The sequence below is a fragment of the Mirounga angustirostris genome, unplaced genomic scaffold (genome assembly GCF_029215605.1).
Source record: "Mirounga angustirostris isolate CCGP_5_RB_7025 unplaced genomic scaffold, mMirAng1.0.hap1 SCAF_7, whole genome shotgun sequence".
In the NCBI taxonomy this organism is placed as follows: Eukaryota; Metazoa; Chordata; class Mammalia; order Carnivora; family Phocidae; genus Mirounga; species Mirounga angustirostris.
In genome coordinates this window covers 7,139,353-7,161,927 of record NW_026991715.1, presented here as the reverse complement: position 1 = coordinate 7,161,927, position 22,575 = coordinate 7,139,353, and the positions used below count along the sequence as shown (strand labels likewise).

Here is a 22,575-nt window from a genome sequence, read left to right as displayed (position 1 = left end):
GGAGACTAATCCTCTGCGGGCTTCACTCCCACATCTGCATTTCTTTATAGCTTTATCACCCAAAGAACATCCCTGGACATGATGATTAAGTCTCATCCTTCATGCTTTTCACAATTCAAAAGGTCTTAAGTCTCTTTTAATCTGCAAGTTCCTCCTCTACGTCTTCTTTCCTTTATAATTTATCTGCTAAAAGGTCCGGGTCATGGGACCTGCAGTTTGTACTCGTGTGGATATTGCCGTTTGTCTATTCATTGTGCTGTTGAGCTTGCTTCTCTGTCCTCAGAGTTTCCTGCAAACGGGTTCAGAGGCTTGATCAAATCCAAATTTGGTTACTTTGACAGAAATATGGACGGTAGTGTTGTGTTCCTTCATCAGGAGGCACCTCATGCCTAATTTGTCTTTTGTGATATTAGCAGCATGCTCAATGCTTAAATCCATTAAATCCACTGTTTTATTGGAGGTTAAAAGTATGAGTTTCTAAAAACTATTCTTTTTTTTTAGCCAGAATACTTTTATGAAGACCATTTCTCCTTCTTTACTTTTTGTTTTCCCATTGTTTTAAATCACACAAGAAAGGCAAGGTAAATGCCTGATTTTTCTCTTTTACTAGTTTTCAAGATGATAAATCTGTCCTATATTATTTTCCAAATGTAGTCAGTTAATTTTTTGTATCATTCTGAAATTTATTTTTAAGCATATATGATGGGTTTTGATCAATTGCAATGATTATCCTCACTGAAATTCAAATTGTCCCATCCTTGGCCAGTGGATATCCTTTCAAGTTGACCCTTGAGTCCTTTAGTCATGAACCTAATAGTTATGCTATATTCCTGGCTATCTGGTATGGTAAGTTCCAGGCTCATCTTGTACATTTTTTGTGTCAACCTGGAGTTAGCCATTTATCCAAGTGTCCTTGCTTTTTTTTTTTTTTTTTAACAAGGAAATGGCATTTAAAAACCTAAGCTGTTCTGGGGACTAGGGATACTCAATACTATTAGGTTGGTTATTATTTTTAAGCCTTTTCAGTAGACAAAACTGAAACATTAAACACTTCATGAATTCTTTCTTTCGTTAGTTTTTACTCTTATTCCACTTAGTTAACATACAATGTTACATTAATTTCAGGTGTATAATATAGTAATTCAACAATTCCATACATCACGCTGTGCTCATCACAAAAAGTTCCCTCCTTAATCCCCATCAGCCATTTAACCCACCTCCCCACCCACCTCCGCTCTGGTAACCATCAGTTTGTTCTCCGTAACTAAGAGTCTGTTTCTTGATTACTTCTTTATCTCTTTTTCCCCTTTGCTTGTTTGTTTTGTTTCCTAAATTCCACATAAGAGTGAAGTCAGATGATATTTGTCTTTCTCTGACTGACTTATTTTACTTACCATTATACTCTCTAGCTCCATCCATGTCATTGCAAATGGCAAGATTTCACTCTTCTTTTTTTTTTTTTTGGCTGAATATATTCCATTGTATATACTACATCCTCTTTATCCATCCATCCACCAATGGACATGTGTTGCTTCTTGGCTATTGTAAATAATCCTGCTATAAACATAGGGGTGCATCTTTGAATTAGTGTTTTTGTATTCTTTTGGTAAAGACCCAGTAGTGCAATTGCTGGATCATAAGGTAATTCTATTTTTAACTAACCGAAGAACCTCCATACTGTTTTACACAGTGGCTGCACCAGTTTGCTTTCCACAAACAGTGCAAGAGGGTTCCTGTTGCTCCATATCTTATCCAACACCTGTTGTTTCTTGTGTTGTTGGTTTTAGCTATTCTGACAGGTGTGAGCTGATATCTCTCTTTTCAAAGTTTTATTTATTTTTTATACTTTTTTAATTTAAAAATTAAAAAATAAATAGAATTAAAAGTTTTATTTAAATTTTAGTTATTTAACATATAGGGAGTGAGGAAGAAGGGGGCAGGAAGGTAGGGAGGATGCTCACAAGCCCTGAGTGCCACCCAGGAAGGCACAGGGTAACAAAACGGCCCTCTATTGTCTGAGGCCTGGAGATAAGCAGCACTGACCAAACAAGAAATCAGTGAAGCTACAGAAGGGTCGAGCCAAGGAACACACAGCTGCTAGAATTGTCAGGGTTTGGGAGCTTCTGCTGATGTAGCCTCATGAGTAAACTTGTTAGTACCCCAGCTCTCCACCTCTCCAGGTCCTCTGTCTTTCACCTCCTTCTTCCTGCAGAACCAAGGTAATCCCAGAAACTCCTTGACTGGCAACCACTCACCCTGAAGAGTTTCTGGAAACCTCAATGCAAGCATTATTGTGCTTGTCTGCCCAGTTGTGGAAAGATTAGTCGGATGCCCATTAAAGGGATTTCTAGCAGGGGAAAGAAAATGTACAGGGCATTTAGGAACCCTACATATGCTTGACTGGTGGAATTGTGGTGCGCCCTGAGCACTCTGGCTGTCTCTGGGCCGTGGGCCATCTCCTCCTTCACACACTCCCACTCCTGCAGGGAGTCAAAGACACAGAGTGACCAGGAGCCAGGCTCTGCTGTTTCCACCATTTCTAGATGTGTGGTGCGATCTTTCAAGTTACTTAGCATCTTTGAGTCTTGCTTTCATACACCGTAAAATGAGGCAATAGGGCTGCACTGTTAAATGAATTACCATGTGTAAGGTACAGAACATGGCTCAGAAGAAGGGCTCAACCACTGTGACTGTTGTACCCTGGGGACACCATGGCCCTGGACAAACAGAGCCAGAGAGTGACTCAGTCCGCTTGTTTCCTGCACAGCTGTGAGCTGGGACTCTGCCTTCTCTTCTCCCTTCCTCTACCACCCAGCACCACCCCCCCCGCCCCGCCCCCAGCAGCTAAGCCTGCTGCTGCAGGTTCTGCCCCCAACCCCAGGCTCTCAGCACACATAAGGGCAATGAGCTTACCCCCAAGCAGAACTGGAGGGGAGAAAGTTATTATGGACTAAATGTTGTCCATTCTCTCCCGAATTCATATATTGAAGCCCCAATTCCCAAAGTGATGGTGTTTGGAGATGGGGCCTTTTGGAGGCAGTTGGATTTAAATGGAAATGGGAGGTGGGGGTGGGTGAGATGGGTGAAGGGGGTTAAGAGGTACAAACTTCCAATTATAAAATAAATAAGTCTTTTGCCTTTTGCAATGACATGGGTGGAGGTAGAGGGTATTATGCTAAGCGAAAGAAGTCAGGCAGAGAAAGACAAATACCATATGATGTCATTCATATGTGGAATTTAAGAAATAATACAGATGAACATATGAGAGGGGGGAAAAGGAGACAGGGAAACAAATCATAAGAGACTCATAACTACAGAGAACAAACTGAGGGTTGATCAGGGAGGTGGGGGGGAAGGGCTAAATGGGTGATGGGTATTAAGGAGGGCACTTGTTATGAGCACAGAGTATTGTATGTAAGTGATGAATCACTAAATTCTACTCCAGAAACCAATATTGCACCATATGTTAACTAACTAGAATTTAAATAATAAATAAATAAATAAGTCATGGGGATTTAATATATAACATGGTAACTTGTTAATAATGCAATACAATATACAATAGTATATTTGAAAGTTACTAAAGAGTAGATCTTAAAAGTTCTCATCACAAGAAAAAAATTGTAACTCTGTGAGGTGATGGATATGAATTAGATTTATTGTGGTGATCATTTTGCAATGTATACATATATCAAATCATTATTTTGTACACCTGAAACTAATACAATGTTCTATACCAATTATATCTCAATCTAAAAAAAACACAAAACATTATGAGTTGTGTCTGTGAGAGTGTTTCTGGATGAGACAAATTAAATAATTTAATTAAATTAATAAAATAAAATAAATGGAACATCATGACCCTTCAAATTGATTTCAGAACTGAATGGTATTGTTGAAATGTTTTACAAGTGTCAGTCTAAATTCACGCCTGGGTGCCTCAGCCGTTAAGCATCTGCCTTCAGCTCAGGTCCTGATCCCACAGTCTTGGGAGGTCTTGGGATCAAGCCCTGCATCGGGCTCTCTTTCTGCTGTTCCCCCTACTTGTGCACTCTCTCTCTCTGTCAAATAAATAAATAATATCTTTTAAAATAAATAAATGAATAAACAAATAATTTTGTCCAAGAGACAATAAACAAATTATGTAGTTTTCACCTTTGTATATCAATTTTAAGTATAATATACCTGCATGCTACATGATGAGAGAGAGGGGCAGTGGGTGAGAGACTCTCCTCCTTTGCCTCCAGTTCTCTGTGGACCAGGGGATGATTTCTGGAGCTCTGGGCACATACAGCAGAATTCAGTGGACACTTCCCACACATGTGTACACATGTGTATGTTGCATCACCCATATACAGACTGAGAGATTAAAGGAAGGCATGGGCTATGAGGTGTAAGCTCCATATAATCACCTCCACAGCGGTTCCACAAATGCACATACACACCCTCACACAGACAGATGGCTGCGTGTACCTGCCATCTCTCTATTCAACACAAAATAGATGCTAATTACCTCCAGTAATGTCGATTACATCCACACCAAGCACGCAATGCTACCCTTGCTCACCCCAGAGATCTATGTAATCACCCACCACACCCTCTCCTCGCCACCCACATTTAGCCAAACCAAGCTGCTGATCAAGAACCAGAGGTACTCTGGTGACCTGGGCCTGAGGATGGAGCTCTGAGATGGGGAAGGAGGACCTTGCAGGCTGAATTCCTTGTGTTCTGCGAATTCCAGGAAGGTACTAGAAGCCTGGCCGGAGATGGAGCAATTACAGTACAACCTCCTTCTGGAGGAGAGTCCCTGTGCTCTGCAGGTATTCAGGCATATTTCAGAGTAACTAAATGAAGAGGTTTGAATGAGGACTGATCGAGTGGTTGGGTTGTTATTAAGTACAGCTATTTACTTATGCAAATAGGCAGTTCTTTTTTTTTTTTAAAGATTTTATTTTTAAGATTTTGACACAGAGAGAGAGAGAGTGAGAGAGAGAGCACAAGCAGGGGGAGCAGCAGGCAGAGGGAGAGGGAGAAGCAGGCTCCCCGCTGAGCAAGGACCCTGGGATCATGACCTGGGCCGAAGGCGGCGGCTTAACCAACTGAGCCACCCAGGCGGGAGGCGCCCCGCAAATAGGAAGTTCTTGAAGGCAGGGACTTTTTCTTCTTCTTCTTTTTTTTTTTAAAGATTTTATTTATTTATTTGACAGGAGAGACACAGCGAGAGAGGGAACACAAGCAGGGGGAGTGGGAGAGGGAGAAGCAGGCTCCCTGCGGAGCAGGGAGCCCGATGTGGGGTTCGATCCCAGGACCCTGGGATCATGACCTGAGCCGAAGGCAGACGCTTACGGACTGAGCCACCCAGGCGTCCCCCATTTTACATTCTGACCAGCAATGAATAAATGAATAAATAAATTTCTCTTTATCCTCACTAGCATTTGGTGTTATCACTACTTTTTATTTTAGCCATTCTGCAAAGAGAGTGGGGGTATCTCATGATTTTAATTTGTACTTCAATAAAATAAACATTAATGTCTTTTCATGCCTTTGGCTTATTTTTTTCAATTGGATTGTTTTACTTTTTTACCATTGTTTTGAGAGTTCTCTGTGTATCCTATGTATGAGTCCTTTGTCTGATATGTGGTTTACAAATATTTTTTTCTATCTATTCCTTGTCTTATCATCCTTTTAAGGTCTTCTGCAGAATAAATTTAATTTTTACAAGGTCTGATTTAATAATGTTTTATGGATTATACTTTTGTTGTTATCTAAGAACTCTTCACTAAGCCCTAAGTCCTGAGGATTTTCTTTTATATTTTCTCCTAAAAATTTTATAGTTTTATATGTAATATTTAAATCTGTGATTGATTTTGAGCTGATTTTTGTGTAAAATGTAAGCAGTTTTTCAAATAAAGTGTATTCATCTACTAATAAATTTTACATACCCATGGTAGAAAAATTAGCATATGCATAACATTACAACAAAGAAAATTAAGAATTTTCATAATCCTACCACTTACAGAAAATCCTAAAAAATCATAAAGGTTACATTTAGATGTTTGTCCTTTCAACTTTCTTTTTCCTTTGTTCTTATATATGTTTGGATCCCTTCCAATTCCTTTTGAAGATGAGGGAAGTTTTCAAAATTAAACTTAGAGGTTAGATAGAATTTCATTCTCTTTCTTCTTCATCCTTTAACCAGTTTTACTAGTTAGAAAACTAAGTTTTAGAGAGGATAAGCAACTTGCTTTCAGTTGGAAAGGCACAGTCAGGACTTAACACATCTCAAGCTGACCACTTACCTAGCCATCCATCATTCATTGTGCCTTGCTCCATAGTGGGCTAAATTACAACAAACAAAAAACAACAAAAGCAATTGCTAGAACACAGTAGAGCAGAAGTAAAATTCTTTGTGCAAGATTTGGAGCTGTCTGGGAAACAAGGTTCTGAATAATAAGGAAATAGAGTGTACCCTAGGGCAGCCCTGGCCTGGAGGTCTAGAAAACGTGTCCAAAGAGAAATTAATACTTTGAAAAACAATAAATTAGGCATAGAGGCTCAGAACATTATACAAATGTTAAGAAGACAGAATTTAAATGTGATTTAACTGTTTTTATTATTACAATATATTATTTTCCACAGGCATGACAATAGAAAGTGAAAATTCCTAGAATAAAGAACTTTAAAAAGAAGCTGTAAAAGATACTTTGGGAACAATTGGGAGAAATTTGACTGTGAACTGGCATATGATGATATGTTAATGTTGAACAGTGTAATGATGTCTGCAACTTTCACATGGGTGGCAAGCTGGGGATGCAAGAAAGGAAGAGAGAAATGCAGCAAAATATTAACCAAGGTCGTATCTAGGTAGAGAGAACACCTGCCTGCATCCTGGGTATACGACAATGCCAGACACACAGCCAGCGCTATTAATCGTATAGTACCGTTCACTTAGTTACTTTCTGCAAAAACAGAAACTTACCAGATACAGTTTGAGGTTTTGTAGCGGAAGGAAAAAGCTCATTCCCTGACCGGGAATCGAACCCGGGCCGCGGCGGTGAGAGCGCCGAATCCTAACCACTAGACCACCAGGGACGACTTGGTGTCGGTTCTTCTAGTAAGCTAGACAAAATATGTGGTGTATGACACAAATTGGGAGCGCGAACGCGATTGGCTACATTTTAGCGGCCTAAACCGCCTCCGCCACTGCAGATCCGGAAAGAGAGGTAATGGAGGACCGCGGCGACGTTAAAGTCTGAGAATGGCTGCCTTCTCGGAAAAAAAAGGAACCGCCAGCAGCCACTGGATGGCTTTGGGATCCTTTAGGGGAAGGGAAAAAAAGGGTGTGTGTCAGAAGTGGGATTCGAACCCACGCCTCTATTCAGAGACCAGAACACCCGCAGGGAAGGTGAGCACCTTGAGTCTGGCGCCTTAGACCACTCGGCCATCCTGACACCCGGCGGGGCAGGCGGCTGTACAGAACCCGCTTCCTGTGGGGCTCGCCGCGCCGCCTCGCCGCGCCGCCCCCCGCGCCGCGCGGGCCCCGCCCCCTGCCGCCCCACCGTCCCGCCGCGCCCCCCGCCGCGCGGGCCCCGCCCCTGCCGCCCCCCCGCCCCGCCGCGCCCCCCGCCGCGCGGGCCCCGCCCCCCGCCGCCCCCCCGCCCCCCCGCCGCGCGGGCCCCGCCCCCCGCCGCCCCGCCGCGCCCCCCGCCGCCCCGCCGCGCCCCCCGCCGCGCGGGCCGCGCCCCCCCGCCGCGGGCCCCGCCCCCCGCCGCCCCGCCCCGCCCCGCCCCGCGCCGCGCTTCCTCCGCCGCCCGCCTCCCATTCTGAAGAATGCGGGGTCTGTTGTGCACCCGGAACCGTCCAACGTTGTCTTCCCGGCAGGAAACTGAACTAGTCAAACGAGAGGCAGGCGCAAACCCCTCGGAAAACTAGAAGGATTGGTGGCCACTGCGCAGGCGTCGGACTCAGCGAAGGCCGAAACTAGAGTGGCCGAGGCGGGAAAGCCTGGCAGCCGGACGCCGGGCGCCGCCGCCCATCCCCGGGCCTCGTTGGTGAAACTCTGGCCACTTAATACACGGAGAGCGCGTGGAAATACGCTGGCCACAGAGTAAGTGGCAGGCAGTTGCTGCTGTGGTTGTTTTCATTATTATTAGGTATTTCTGCCTCGCTGCCCCCGGCACACCCGCCCGTCCATCCTTCAAGATCCGCCCCTCCTCCTCTGCCAAGTAGCTCAGCCGTGATTGGAGATAATGGGGAAACGGTTAAAGAAAACGGCTATCCTAACTATTAAGGAAAAAATTATTCACTCATGACGCTTGTTAAAGTACCGTAAGGAAGACTTTATTTAAGGGCGGCTATGGGGATAGGTGTAGGGACCACTGCGGTGGGGTCTTGCAGTGGGGGGAGAGAGATTGGACTCAATTCGGAATACAACAAAGAAAAGTGAAGTTTTATAGCTGAGGGTCCAGATTGGGGGGTCAGTGAATGGAAAATTAGTAAGAGAAAACATCATCAAGGGTAAGGGGGGGAATCCTATCTCAAACGGCCTGACAGGATTCTTGGGGATGGTGGAGGGTGAGGAACCCCGTTAGATACCCAGGTTGATCGGAGATCAAGGATGGGAGATCCTGGCTGACCTTATTGGGCAGGAATCTTGCTAAAACTGAACGATGCAGAGACAAACATGGAAGTCCAAAAGTCAGGCCTAGTAGAAAAAGAATTTAGGGGAACAGTTAACATAAGAGTGCAGAGACCGCTAGTCTGCTTCAGCAACCAGTGGGAAGGCCCAACTCCTCTGCTCCAGACTCTCACTCATTCATTCATTCACTGAGTACTGAGGCTCCACTGAAAACACAGCAATGAACAAACAGACGCTCCCTCTCCCCGCCCCGCCCCCTCCCCACCCCCCGGGAAAACTGACTGCTAGTGAGGGAAACAATCTGCACAAACAATATACGGGCTGTAGGAACAAAAGCAGGGCAGTGAGATAGCAAGTTGTATTTTTAGACTGGGGTGGTCAAGTAAGGCCTGCTGAGGTGACATTTGCTAAAATAATTTTTAAAAAGTAAAACACATGACTCATGCAAGTATTTGATGGATACGTGTCAAGATTTTATTCAGTTCATTAATGAGGGGCACTATATGATATAACCAATTCAAAGGAGATTTTGAAGAGATTTTTTTTTTTAAATAATCAGCGCAATGTTGAAAAAAGATTGCTAACAGATGGAAGGGAGGTTATTATCCTAAGGATAGGTAATAAACTATGGTGCTTAAAGTTATGATTTCTACTTTGGGGTATAAATATTTTTTTTACCAGAAAGAAATCAGGGGCATCTCTTGACAAATTTTATTTGTATTGCTATAAACAGGAATCTCTGGCCTTGCTCTCAAACAGAAACCTTTTGCATTGCTATCACTTTTCTACAAGTTAACCTCTGTACCTGCAAAATTATAAAATAGCCAAGTCAATCAAAGGTGCCCATGAAATCCCCAAAAGGTCTGCTAGACAAGGCTAAGCACTCCACTGTTAGGACACCTAGCATGCAAGAGGACAAGAGCTGGACAGTAGTTAAGTGGTAAAAACAGATTTTATTCAGGAACTATTGCAGTAGGGGATATGAAACCTCATATAGAACTGGGCTCAGTTCTAAATATAGCAAGGACAAGCAAGGATTTATAGTCAAGGAGCAGGATAAGGATCAGTGGATGGAAAATGAGAAGAGACAAGAGTAGAGAGATTCTTGCTAATAGGATTTCTGCTAAAGGCAGGCCAGTCATGAGATATTACCTGGGCATGGTGGGGGATGAGGAATTTGATTAGATATGGAGAGTGATTAGATATCAAGGGGGGAGGGATTCTGGATACTGACCTGTCAGGATTATTAACATTAGGATTATTAAAATTAGACTATCAGTTTATTATTATTATTATTATTATTATTATTATTATTAGGATTATTAAAATTAGACTCCAAGGCTGTAGGCAACTAAGGTTCTGTGGCCCCAGGAAACTGTTCCCCACCCAGTCTGTACAACCAGGACAGCTCTGATTCTTTCACCAGTCCCAGAGTAAAACTGCTACCCACTTCTGTAGAGGAGAGCACAGTGAAGAAGGAAGATACAGTCCAGGGCAAGAAACAGAAAACCAGAACCATATTCTCTTGGACCCAGCTATATGTACTCAATGACAGATTTCAGAGACAGAAATACCTCAGTTTCCAGCAGATGTGAGAACTTTCTAACTTTCTGAACCTTAGCTATAAGCAGGTTAAGACCTGTTTCCAGAACCAGAGAATGAAATATAAGAGGTAGCAGGAAAACAACTGGCCAAAGAATTGCAACAGTGTCACTCAGAATAGCTCAGCAACTACAGAATATCCAGGCTTCTATTCTTATCACCAGGGATTCCTGATGAACACTTCTGGAAACCTTCCAATATGGAGCAGCCAGACCTGGAATAACCCAAAGTGGAGCAACTAGACCTGGAAAAGCCAGTCTTGGAGCAACCAGACCTGAACAGTCAGCTCCACAGCTGTGGAGAGGAATCCCTGCAGCCCCAGATCCAGTTCCAGCAAAATTCTGTCAACAATTTGATCTTCGAAACTGCCGGGGAAAGCCATAGTGTAAAAAGGCAAACTGCCCAGTATTTTAGTACCCAGCAAATGATGGGTTTTTTTCCCCAAAGTACTCTGTGAACATACAGCCTGAAGATGTGTGGCAATGAGCATATTATTCAATCTCAATTTGGGCAGTGGCTGTATTACTTCTCCTAGGATTTGTCTTTTAGGGTCCTGTATCTCTGCCTTGTTACTGTTTCTCTTTATGCTTATCATATCAGTTGAGGGGATTTGATTGGAGTCTAATCAAAAAGGTTTCGGTAGCATTGACTGCTATGGACAACATGATAAAAGATGTTCCTTGCTAGAGATAACTAGATGTAATACTAGCTTGAATATTTTTAGGTTCTAGAATCTAACCTCAAGAATAGGAAGTGATGGATCACTAAATTCCACTCCTGAAACCAATACTACACTATATGTTAACTAACTTAAATTAAAAAAAATAAAATAGGAAGTAAAAACACAGAGATGTGTGATGAAGGATTACCCGTATTTTCTAAGACTGAGAGGCTTTACTTGTTGACAACCTCAGTTGTTATGAAGAGTTAAGCTATAATGTGCTTCTTTGATTTCCTCTGCCCCTTGTGCTGTTTTACTACAGTTCCTAATTTGTTCATTATTCTAGTATTTGTAGAAAGAGGTTTTGTATTTTTTTTTTAAGATTTTATTTATTTGTTTGAAAGAGAGAGAGAGAGTGTGAGAGAGAGCATGAGCAGGGGGTAGGGGCAGAGGGAGAGGCAGTCTCCCTGCCAAGCAGGGAGCAGGTAGCCTGATCCAGGGTCCGATCCCCGGACCCCATCCCTGGATCCTGGGATCATGACCTGAGCCGAAGGCAGATGCTTAACTGACTGAGCCACCCAGGTGCCCTGAGGTTTTGTATTTTAATGCACCATGATAATAGTACCAGTTTGACTGGTAGGTTTGTAGGTTTAAGTACAAATAAATAAAATACCCACTTTACCTTTGTTTCTTTTTTTTTTTTAATTTAAATTCAATTAGCCAACGTATAGTACATCATTAGTTTTTGGTGTAGGGTTCAATGATTCATTAGTTGCGTATAACACCCAGTGCTCATCACATCACATGCCCTCCTTAATGCCCATCATCCAGTTACCCCATCCCTCCACCCACCTCCCTTTCCTCAACCCTCTGTTTGTTTCCTATAGGTAAGAGTCTCTTATGGTTTGTTTCCCTCTCTGATTTCTTCCCCTTCAGTCTTCCCTTCCTTCCCCTGTGGTCCTCCACGCTATTCCTTATGTTCCACATAGGAGTGAAACCATATGATAATTGTCTTTCTCTGACTTATTTCACTTAGCATAATCCCCTTCAGTTCCATCCATATTGATGCAAAAGGTAAGTATTCATCCTTTCTGATGGCTGAGTAATATTCCATTGTATATATGGACTGCATCTTCTTTATCCATTCATCTGTTGAAGGGCATCTCGGCTCCTTCCACAGTTTGGCTATTGTGGACATTGCTGCTATGAACATCGGGGTGCACGTAGCCCTTCGGATCCCTACATCTGTATCTTTGGGGTAAACACCACTTTACCTTTAAAAAAAAGTTAGACTCTGCAAGGATGGACATGGAAGCCCAAGGTCGAGGCCTAGTTGAAAAAAGGGCTCAAAGTGTTATTGAATCAAAATGGGCCTGCTCCTCGTGAGTTACAGACAGAGATTTTACCAGGTGGAGTTGCTGTACAAATAAACCATCTTTATTTGTACAAATAAGGAGATCACAGGGAATAATTTCCAAAGCTGTGTCTCCCCAAAGGAAGAAACACAGGCTCCTTTAGGGCATGGGTGAATATTCAGAAGGGGATTTTAACATTATAATGAGGCGGAAGTCACTGTTGGTCACTCCTGGCACTTTCTGATTCATCTGGGCAGGCTCTCCCTCAAATGTTTCTTTTTCTGGTCCAGTAGTTTGTTAGCTTGTTTCTAAAAGGTAAGACTGATAGCTAGACAAAAGCTTCAAGGAGTTTAGTTTCTACAAGAAAGATTGACAGTTAAGCAGAAGCTTCTACTAGAAATGTGCTGAGTTCGGGGGTCAGGCCAGTGACAAGAGGAGCCTAAGTATAGTTGAGTCAGGGAGAGTGTTTGTCACTAGTTATCTATATTGTCTATTTACAACTTTTGGATAATTGTTTCTTATCATATTGAGCCCCTGACTGAAGGGAGGACATGAGCATCTGGAGACAAGGAATGGGGTTTTCTATAATGCTTATGATAATATCCAACTTCTCTGTTAGCCTACTTGGCCTTCATGACCTTTTGGCCAGCTTGACCCCACTTCATACTCTCCCATGTGCCCCAGTGAGCTAGCTGCCTTTCCTCAACATGCTTAATCTGTCTTCACTCCCACTGCCATGCCCAGAGAAAGCCCTCCTCTACCTGAGCTGCTGGATGCAGCAGAGAAAAAAACAAAGTATCCGTTCTTAAGAAGCTTACATTGCAGTAGAGAAAGACCTAGAATAAACAAAATTATTATATGTTGGGAGTGATAAGTACTGTGACAAAAAATAAAGCAGAGAAAGAAAGGTAGAAAGAGATGCAGGTGATGAGGAAGGCCTCTCAGGATGTGCCTTTTGAGCAGAAATTTGCAGAGAGGGAGCAACCAGGTAAAATATCTGGGGCCAGAGGGCTTCAGGGAGAGGGAAGAGCAAATACAAAGGCCAAAGGAAAGTCAAAAAACAGTATGGCTGGAACTGAGTGAGAGGGACTAATGCCAGTGTGCAGAATGACCCCAGTGAAGAGGACGGTGTTGGGCTGAGGTGTGGTAAGATACGGCCTGCTATCCGAGGATGCCCTGGCTGTCCTATGGAGAGTTGACATTAGAGTGCAAGAGCGAAGCAGAGAGAACAGTTGAGAGGCCACAACAAGGCCCCTTGACTAAACTGGGTGGCAGCAAGCCAAGTAGTGAGAGCGAGTTGAATTCTGGATACATTTTGAAGGTGGAGCCAACAGGATTCATTGTTGTCAACAAACCTTGTAGAATTTCTTTAAAAAAAGAAAGAAAGAAAGAAAAAAGGAAGAGGGATGCCTAGGTGGCTCAGTTGGTTATGTGTCTGCCTTCCGCTTAGGTCATGATCTCAGGGTCCTGGGTTTGAGTCCTGCATCGGGTTCCTTGCTCAGCAGGGAGCCTGCTTCTCCCTCTGCCTGTTGCTCTCCCTGCTTGTGCTCTCTCTCTCCTCGTCTCTCTCTCTGACAAATAAATAAAACCTTTAACAAAAAAAAAAAAAAAAAAAAGGGAAGAGACTTTTATTTGAGCCCAAGGACTGGAATTGTATCAGGATACATAATCTTCACAAAGAAGAGAGTGCTCCAGGCAGGGCTATATATGTTTTAACACAGAGTTACAAATCAGGAGCTTGGGACTATGGCAGAGTAGGAGGACCCTGAGCTCACCCCATCCCACGTTTACAACTAGAGATCTTCCACATCCAAGTCAATAAACCAGGAAGTGATCCAAAGACTGACCAGACAAACTCCACGACTAAATATGGAGAAGAAGCTGCATCTCATAGGTTAGGAAGGTCGGAAAGGTGGAGGGAGACTGTCCCCAGGAGGGCACACATGGAGAGGACAGAAAAATGGGCCTTCCCGTCAGGGAGCTCACACGGGTAATACTAAACCCCATAAAACTTGGCTTTAAAAAGCAGAGGGGCTGAAATCCATGAGTTTGTAAAAACAGTTGGGACTTGGAGGCTGGAGCTTTAAAAATCTGCTGACAGGGTCGGCCAGGAGTGTGAGTGATAGCTGGGTTGCACCCCTTAAAGAGATAGCAGTCCACATGGAAGGCAACGTAAGAATGGCAGTTCACACGGTGCCAGGGGGCAAATGGGAGACAGACCTATTTGTAATGATTTTGGAGCATGTTGGGGGACTTCTCTGAAAACAAGGGAGCTGGCAGGTGTCGTTTTCCTCCCCCATCCCCCACCATAAACACAGGGACTCTGCGGAAGGATTTAACAGACCTATGTAGAACATTCCATCCTAAAAGAGCAAAAATGAACATTTAGGATGTCACCAAGATAAAAAGCTTCTGCACAGCAAAGGAAACAGTCATCAAAACTAAGAGGCAACCCACGGAATGGGAGAAGATATTTGCAAATGACACTACAGATAAAGGGCTGGTATCCAAGATGTATAAAGAAATTATCAAACTCAACACCCAAAAAGCAAAGAAGCAAAGTGATCCAGTCAAGAAATGGGCAGAATACATGAACAGACACTTCTCCAAAGAAGACACCCAAACGTGGTGCTGGGAAAATTGGACAGCCACATGCAGAAGAATGAAACTGGATCACTTTCTTACACCATACACAAAAATAAGCTCAAAATGGATGGAAGACCTAAATGTGAGACAGGAAACCCTCAGAATCCTGGAGAACACTGGGAACACCTCTTTGACCTAAGCAGTAGCAACTTCTTAGTAGACACGTTTCCAGAGGCAAGGGAAACAACAGTAAAAATAAACTATTGGGGCTTTATCAAGATAAAAAGCTTCCGCACAGTGAAGGAAACAATCAACAAAACTAAAAGGCAGCCTGTGGAATGGGAGAAGATAATTGCAAATGATATATCAGATAAAGGGTTACTGTCCAAAATATATAAAGAACTTATTAAACTCAACACCCAAAAAACAAATAATCCAGTTAAGTAATAGGCAGAAGACATGAATAGACATTTTTCTAAAGAAGACATCCAGATGGCTAACAGACACATGGAAAGATGTTCAACATCATTCATCACCAGGGAAATACAAATCAAAATCATGATGAGATACCACCTCACACTGCTGTAATGGCAAAAATTAACAACACAAGAAACAAGAGATGTTGGTGAGGATGTGGAGAAAGGGGAACTTCTTTCACTGTTGGTGGGAATGCAAGCTGGTGCAGCCACTCTGGAAAACAGTATGGAAGTTCCTCAAATAGTAAAAATAGTAATACCCTACGATCCAGCAATTGCACTACTGGGTGTTTACTCAAAGGATACAAAAATACTGATTTGAAGGGGTTCATGCGCCCCGATGTTTATAGCAGCAATGTCCACTGTAGTCAAATTATGGAAAGAGACCAAATGTTCATGTGTTCAACTACTAATGAAGGGATAAAATGAATAAAGAAAATGTGATATATGTATCTATATATAGATATTACTCCGCCATCAAAAAGAATGAAATCTTGCCATTTGCAACAACAGGATGGAGCTAGAGTATATTATGCTAAGTGAAATAAATCAGTCAGAGAAAGACAAATCTCATCACATCATTTCCCTCATATGTTGAATTTAAGAAACCTAACAGGTAGGGAGAAGAAAAAAAGAAAAGGAGTGAGGAAGAACAGACTCTTTTCTTTTAGAGGGAGCAAGAGAGAGCACAAGCAGGGTGAAGGGCAGAGGGAGAAGCACACTCCCCGCTGAGCAGGGAGCCTGATGTGGGACTCCACCCGGGGAGACCGGGATCATGACCCCAGCCGAGGGCAGATGCCCAACCAACTGAGCCACCCAGGCGTCCAGACTCTTTTTCAAAAAAAATTTACTTATTTATTTGAGAGAGAGCAAGCACACACGAGCGGGGGGAGGGCAGAGGGAGAAGTAGACTCCCCACTGAGCAGTGAGCCCCAGGGTTTGGGGGGCTCCATCCCAGGACCCCGTGATCATGACCGGAGCCTCCCAGGAGCCACAAAGCTAACTGCTAACTATAGAGAACAAACTGAGCGTTGCTGGAGGGTAGTTGGGTGTGGGGGATGGGTTAAGTAAGTGATGGGTATGAAGCAGGGCACAGGTTGTGACGAGCACTGGGTATTATATGTAAGTGAGAAATCACTAAATCCTACACCTGAAACCAATATTACTCTGTATGTTCACTAACTGTAAGTTACATAAAAACCTGGAAGAAAAAAAAAAAAATCCATGGGGACAATTAGATCACTCGAGAAGAGATAAAAGAGAGTATTTGGTCTTGATTCCAATCCATGGGGACTCTATATTTTTGGGGTACAGTGGTTGAGGTTCCAACAAAGGAAAGGAGGAGCGAATGAGGAAGAGTATGGAGAGAAAGATCTACATTGTCAGATGTTGCTCTGAAGGCCAAGAGGTCGCAGCAAATGACTTTGAGAAGCACCATTCCAGGGGCTTGACGGAGAGGAGAGCTCCTCTGGAGTCATTTGAAGAGAGCATGGGAAGTGAAGAAGAGTTTCCGAAGACTTTTGATGCCTCAGAGGGAAGCGTCCACAGCTGGATGGTTCTAGAGGCGTCTAGGTGGTTTTTGAGGTGGCTGATTCTGCACACGTGTTTGCACGTCGGTGGCAACTGAGAGGGAGAAATTGCTGGTGAAGTACACACCAGGGCCCGTTGTGGAGGCGACACCCCTGAGCAGGCTGGAGGGGCTGGGGTTGGCACACGTACATTGCCCCATCAAGCGCAGGGACTCGCGAACACACGCCACCGCCCCCGGCTTCCCCGCAGCTCCGCGACACGCGGGGGCGATTCCTGCGGGAACTACGCCTCCCGGCAGGCGGTGCGCTCGGCGGCCAGTGCGCAGGCGCGCGCCGCCAGCCTCGGCCTGTCCCTTCCCAGCCGCCGGGGCCCCTGCTCCCGGCTGGAGCCACCGAGGCGGAGGGGGACGGGTTCCTCTTAAAAGAGAAACGGCCGCGGAGCGCGCGAGGTGGGCCCCCGTCCTCCCGCCGCTCTCCGGGCCTGCGCGCGAGGCGGGAGGGGGCGCAGGCGCAGTCGGGCTGGGGGCGGGTGGGGGCTCGCAGGTAAGGCCGGGTGGGGGTGGGCCGCGGCGGGCGCTCCGGGCGGCCTGGGGGCTGCCCTTGGAATTGGCCTGACCGACGCACAGTGAGCGTTAAGTGGGGCGGCCCGAGACGGGGTGGGGGCGCCCTCCAGGCCCCGGTCCCACCCGCATTCACCCCGCTATGAAAAGCGCCCCCAGTAGACCGCAGCTCCCCTTCCCCCGTCAACCAGTAAAGGCACTAAAGGCCTCGCTCTCTTCAAGGTGGAACTGTTACCCACCCCTCGCCCAGCCCCGGTTGAAATTTCTCCGTGAGAGCCTCACGCCCCTTCCCCACAGCTCGCGCTTCTGCACTTCAGTATGCTCGGGTCGGGCCACTGTTCTGACTTTGACCCTGTCTCCCTGCCTCCCCCTCCACCGCGCTGCTGCCCGGTAACGTAAGCTGGGGTGGTTCGGGCCCAGGGGCAGCGGATGCTGCTGAAATGACTTAGTCTTGCTCCCAGGTCACGGATGGCGGAAACTGAGGCCGCAGCGGCGGGTGGAGTCGGGGTCCCGGGCCCGAGACGAGGTCCGCCCAGACGCGTGTCTCCTCCACCCTGCAGGTCCTGGTGCCCATGGCTTCCTCCCCGGTGGACGCATCTCGCAGGCGGCAGGAGAAGCGGCGGCAGCTGGACGCGCGTCGCAGCAAGTGCCGCATCCGCCTGGGCGGCCACATGGAGCAGTGGTGCCTCCTCAAGGAGCGGCTGGGCTTCTCCCTGCACTCGCAGCTCGCTAAGTTCCTGTTGGACCGGTTAGGGGCCGGGGCGGGGCGCTGGGGGAGGGCACCCCCAGGTTGCAGCACCCAGTCCCCTCCCTGGGTCAGGTGCGGGCCCCCTGACCCAGGGGTGTCTCATTTCAGCAGAACAGCCTGTGTGATTTGTGGCCTCTCCGGGTCCCTTGCCCTCCCCTTGGTCTCCAGCGAATAGGGGGTCCGAAAGTGTGTGCGTGCTGAGAGCCGAGGGCCGTTGGCCAGGCTCCCTACCTAAACTGCCTCCCCTCTCCCCCACCCCCTTTCCCCTCGCAGATACACTTCTTCAGGCTGTGTGCTCTGTGCAGGTAGGTAGGAAATAACTAGAGGTTGGGGGTCAGGAGCCAGGGAGGGAAGAGGGGCATCAGGGAGTCATGTGGCCCAGAAGCACCCTCTTGAAGGGGATTGGATCAGAGGGGACCCTGAGTGAGTTTGGAAAAAGGTGGGGTATAGTTGGGGAGCCCAAGGTAGTTTGATGGGGGCAGCCTGTGGACAAGAGAGCAATGTCTCAGGACCTTGGGGGTTCTGGGCTCTGAAGAATGGTAAACTGAACTAGGGACTGGCCTTGCCCAGGGGGTTGGGGGACAGGGCTGTGAGGCCATGAGGCCGTGGTCCCAGGGTGAGAGTAGGAGGCTTCCCAGCTTGCCCTGACTGTTGCCTTCACCACTTCAGGTCCTGAGCCTTTGCCCCCCAAGGGTCTGCAGTATCTGGTGCTCCTGTCTCATGCCCACAGCCGAGAGTGCAGCCTGGTGCCGGGGCTTCGGGGGCCCGGGGGCCAAGATGGGGGGCTTGTGTGGGAGTGCTCTGCAGGCCACACCTTCTCCTGGGGCCCCTCTTCAGGCTCCATATCTCCAGAGGAGCCCAAGCCAGTGTCCTGTCCGAATACTGCCCGGAGAAGCTGGTGCCCGGAGGCCAGGAGCAGGTCGGAGCCTGCAGGTAGGCTGCAGGAAAGAAGAGTTGTGAAGAAAAGCGAGGGAAAGTGGCTCCCTCTCTGTAGCTTAGAACTCCATTTTCTAAAAATTATCCTCAAATATATATATATATATATTTTTTCCCTCAAATATATTTTTAGGCATAAGAAGCAAAATACAGAATAAGATGTATGTTGTGTTACCATTGGTGGAAAAATAAGGAGAGAAAGAATATATATATACACACACATATATATATTTATTTATGAATGTATAAAATATCTCTGGAAGGGCATGTAGGAAACCAGGTTCTCTGTGGGAAGAACTAGGTGATTGGGGGACAGTATTGGAAAAGAGACTTTTCAAAGTGTACCTTTTTATACTTTTGTTTTTTGAACCATGTGAATGTATCATCTCTAAAGTAAAATACCCCTTCCCATCCCAGTAGGATCTGCACCCTCTTCCTTCTTCCCCAGAGTCCTCCCACCACTTCAGACCTTAGAAGTATACCTGTCCTCATCCCCCAAGCCCAGAGTTCCTTCCCCTTTGACCCTACCTGTGCCAACAGGTTTGGAATCTGAGCATGATGAGAGGACTCAGGAGGCCAGGTTGCCCAGGTGAGGTTGGGGGTGGGAGGGAAAGGATAGACTTGGGTGAACAGTGCAGGTGAGGGAGCAGAGCCTGAGGCTTCCCTTCCTTGGTCCAGCAGGGAAGTGGGACCCCTACTGGAGACCTTCCCAACCCCAGGAGAAGAGGGGGAGGAGGAAGATGAGGATGAAGAGGAGATGCTCAGTGATGCCAGCCCATGGACCTACAGCTCCTCCCCAGATGAGCAAGTTGGGGTTGTGGGAAGATGTTGAACAGAGCAGGAGGAGGGAGCAGCTGGTCAGGGATCCCGAGCTTTCCAGACTCAAGGGAAAGGCGTATTGGTGGGGAAGGCAGAAAGAATTGGAGGCTTTCAATTGGGGAAAGGGGATGAAGTTAGGCTTAGGGGAGAATGAAAGCTGAAAGCAGGTGTGAACAGAGATCCTGGGGTATGGGTAGGGTTGTTCTGAGTTTGGGATTCTTCACAATTTAGGGGCTGGGGTTGGGTTGAAGGCTAGCTGAGAGCCCAGGGAGATAATGCCCTCCTCTTTCTTCTCTTTTCAGCAGTGATCCAGATGCCCCCAGAGTACTTCCTTCCCCTGTCACCCATGCACTTGAAGGGGAGACACCCCCGGCCCCAGCAGCTCCCCTCAATCCTCTTGCTGTACCATCCTCATCAACGTCATCATTGGGTTCTGGAGCTCTTCTGTCTACGGAAGTTGGGGTACAGCCGGAACTCAGAGGGACCCCTCAAGCAGCCCAGCAGACTGAGCCCCTGGCCAGGTAACCTGATGGCTGAGACAGAGGGCAGGGGCATCCCGGGACATGGCCCTCCCTCGAGGCCCTCTGCTCCCTCTTTGCTGCCCGTAGCCCTGGGAGTCAGGCCCAGTCTGCTCTGACCTTGGCCTGGGAGGAGGACACGGCACAGATCGGCCCCAAGAGAATTAGGTAGGCCTGGGGGAGGGGGGGCCTTGGGGAGGGGAGTGAGAGGAGGGGGCTGAGGAGAGCCTGTGGGAGTTCTTATGTTCCTGCCTATCCTCCTCCCCCAGGAAAGCTGCCAAAAGAGAGCTGCTACCTTGTGACTTCCCTGGCTGTGGAAGGATCTTCTCCAACCGGCAGTATTTGAATGTGAGGACGTGAGGGGCATAGATTGGGTTCTGTGTGGCCTCAGAGGTATATATGAGAAGGGCTTAAGGAGATGCTGAGGTGAAGGAGAAGCTGAAGCAAAGAAGCTTGGGGTGTGGGTGGATTTGGAGATAGGAAGAGAAGCGTTGGGGTGGACCTGCAGAGCTTACCTGCAGTTAAGAATCACTAAGCCAGACAACTGGTAGATAAGGCAGAAAAACAAGCCTCAGGTGCACAGCTGCTGTCCACCCCTGCTGGTTGCATGGGCCCTCCAAGGGTCATATGGGGATAACGATGGCATTCCTCAGGCTCTTGGAATGCTAGCAACTGTTCTAAGCACCTGATGTGGGTCAAGTCTTTTGATCTTCAAAACATCCCTCGGGAGTAGGTGCTGGTACTGTTCCTTCTGCAGATGAGGCAACTGAGGCACACAGAAGGCTAGTGGGTGGTAGTGCTGGGGTTCCAGAGTTCACCCTCCGCCGCCTGGCCCTGCTGGCAGGAGTGGGTAGTTCTAGAGCCAGAGGACCAGAAGATGCAGCCTCACTGCAGGAGAGGTTTGGGGCACAAAGAGGGAAGGGCCACGGCCCCCACACTTATCCAGAGCCCTCCCAGACCACGTCCTGAAGTTGAGGGAGAGCCCAGGCCAAAGGGATGGTGAAGCAAGGGTGTATGGGATTTGGGAGAGCAAACGGGTAGGAAAGCTCTGGGATGAGAACTTTAGTGGGGCTAGGCAAACACACAGGAGCCTGTTAATGAAGAAGACTGAAGCAGCCTCAAGCAGCAGTTTAACTATGGGAAAGTGGGATTATAGAAAAGGGGAAAGCCCATGCAGCTTATGGAGCCAGGATGTAAAATTAGGTCAGACAGGAGAACTATTTCCCAGACATACTCAGGGAGTGAAAGAACAGATTACCCCTAAAAGTGTTCCGGGTTGAGAGCATGCATGTGTGTCTGTGTATGTGTGTGTGTGTGTTTCCAAAGCAGATTTAGGAAAACGTCATATAATATGTACCCGTGATGAGCTATTAATAAAGTAGGCAATCTGGGCAATATTATTGTACATTGATATTGAAGAGGGTAATCATACCTACCCAAATTGTGTTCTCATTCCCAGCAGACAGCAGCTCCATGGTTAGGGAACCAGGAGTGTCACCAGAATGGCACTTTGTTCAGGGAACTGGGCTTTGTAAGGAAGGTTGTGGCAAAAATGTGAGATAATGCAAATCAAGGACAGAATAGGATGAGGGCAGAGGTTGGTGTCGGGATAGGAGGGGGTGCTTGCCTTCGGATGAGGACTGGCCAGGAGGATGTGAGCTGGTGGTGAGAGAACTGTTGTGGGGAAAGCGGGGGCAGAGGAGTCTGCCTGCTGGGCCAGCTCTGGTGGTTTCCCTGACACCACCTGTTTCCTTTCCTAGCACCACAAAAAGTACCAGCACATCCACCAAAAGTCCTTTTCCTGCCCAGAGCCAGCCTGTGGGAAGTCCTTCAACTTTAAGAAACACCTGAAGGAGCATGTTAAACTGCACAGTGGTGAGTGGTAGAGACGCCTCCTCATTTCCCTCCTGTGCGTGCTGTCACCTCCACCTATGGGTGCCCTCACTTCTCCATGTGGGTCCTGTCAGCTCCCCCTGGGGGTCCCTTCACCTCGCCTGTGGGATGACTCTCACCTCAGGTCTCTGTGTGGTGAGCACCTGCCTGCTTGAGACTGTTCTAGGTGCTGAGATACCACAGGGAACAGAGGGCAATCCCTACTTCATACGGCATCCACTCTAGTGATAACAGGGATATAGACATGTGAAAGC

General features: G+C 46.8%; 1 protein-coding gene, 2 non-coding genes and 1 pseudogene across 27 annotated transcripts in view; 2 read left to right on the top strand and 2 right to left on the bottom strand.

Moving 5' to 3' along the window:
- The first annotated feature begins 722 nt into the window (after window positions 1-722).
- LOC123853929 (putative homeobox protein NANOG2) lies at window positions 723-13,549 on the top strand (annotated as a pseudogene).
- Window positions 7,021-7,092, bottom strand: TRNAE-CUC (transfer RNA glutamic acid (anticodon CUC)). The gene has a single exon. It is a non-coding gene; the product is annotated as a tRNA-Glu (tRNA).
- On the bottom strand, window positions 7,346-7,451 carry TRNAL-CAA (transfer RNA leucine (anticodon CAA)). Its single transcript has 2 exons — window positions 7,414-7,451; window positions 7,346-7,391 (listed from the first exon to the last, which is right to left on the bottom strand). It is a non-coding gene; the product is annotated as a tRNA-Leu (tRNA).
- Window positions 13,550-17,149: 3,600 nt separating the features above from the next.
- Window positions 17,150-22,575, top strand: part of ZNF692 (zinc finger protein 692) — a 14,731-nt gene continuing 9,305 nt past the window's right edge. For 5 of the 25 annotated variants that reach the window (XM_064595712.1, XM_064595708.1, XM_064595711.1 and 2 more), the window contains exons 1-11: window positions 17,173-17,296; window positions 17,630-17,797; window positions 17,968-18,155; window positions 18,429-18,460; window positions 18,825-19,088; window positions 19,509-19,680; window positions 19,770-19,895; window positions 20,213-20,431; window positions 20,519-20,596; window positions 20,698-20,776; window positions 22,189-22,303. In XM_064595712.1, the coding sequence (XP_064451782.1) occupies window positions 17,726-17,797; window positions 17,968-18,155; window positions 18,429-18,460; window positions 18,825-19,088; window positions 19,509-19,680; window positions 19,770-19,895; window positions 20,213-20,431; window positions 20,519-20,596; window positions 20,698-20,776; window positions 22,189-22,303 (1,345 nt within the window). In that variant the 5' untranslated portion in view covers window positions 17,173-17,296; window positions 17,630-17,725. Of the gene's footprint in view, window positions 17,297-17,629; window positions 17,803-17,874; window positions 18,156-18,416; window positions 18,461-18,824; window positions 19,089-19,508; window positions 19,681-19,769; window positions 19,896-20,212; window positions 20,432-20,518; window positions 20,597-20,697; window positions 20,777-22,188; window positions 22,304-22,575 lie in introns of those variants that run through there. The other 20 variants (XM_064595707.1, XM_064595703.1, XM_045890119.3 and 17 more) reach the window with 20 other exon arrangements.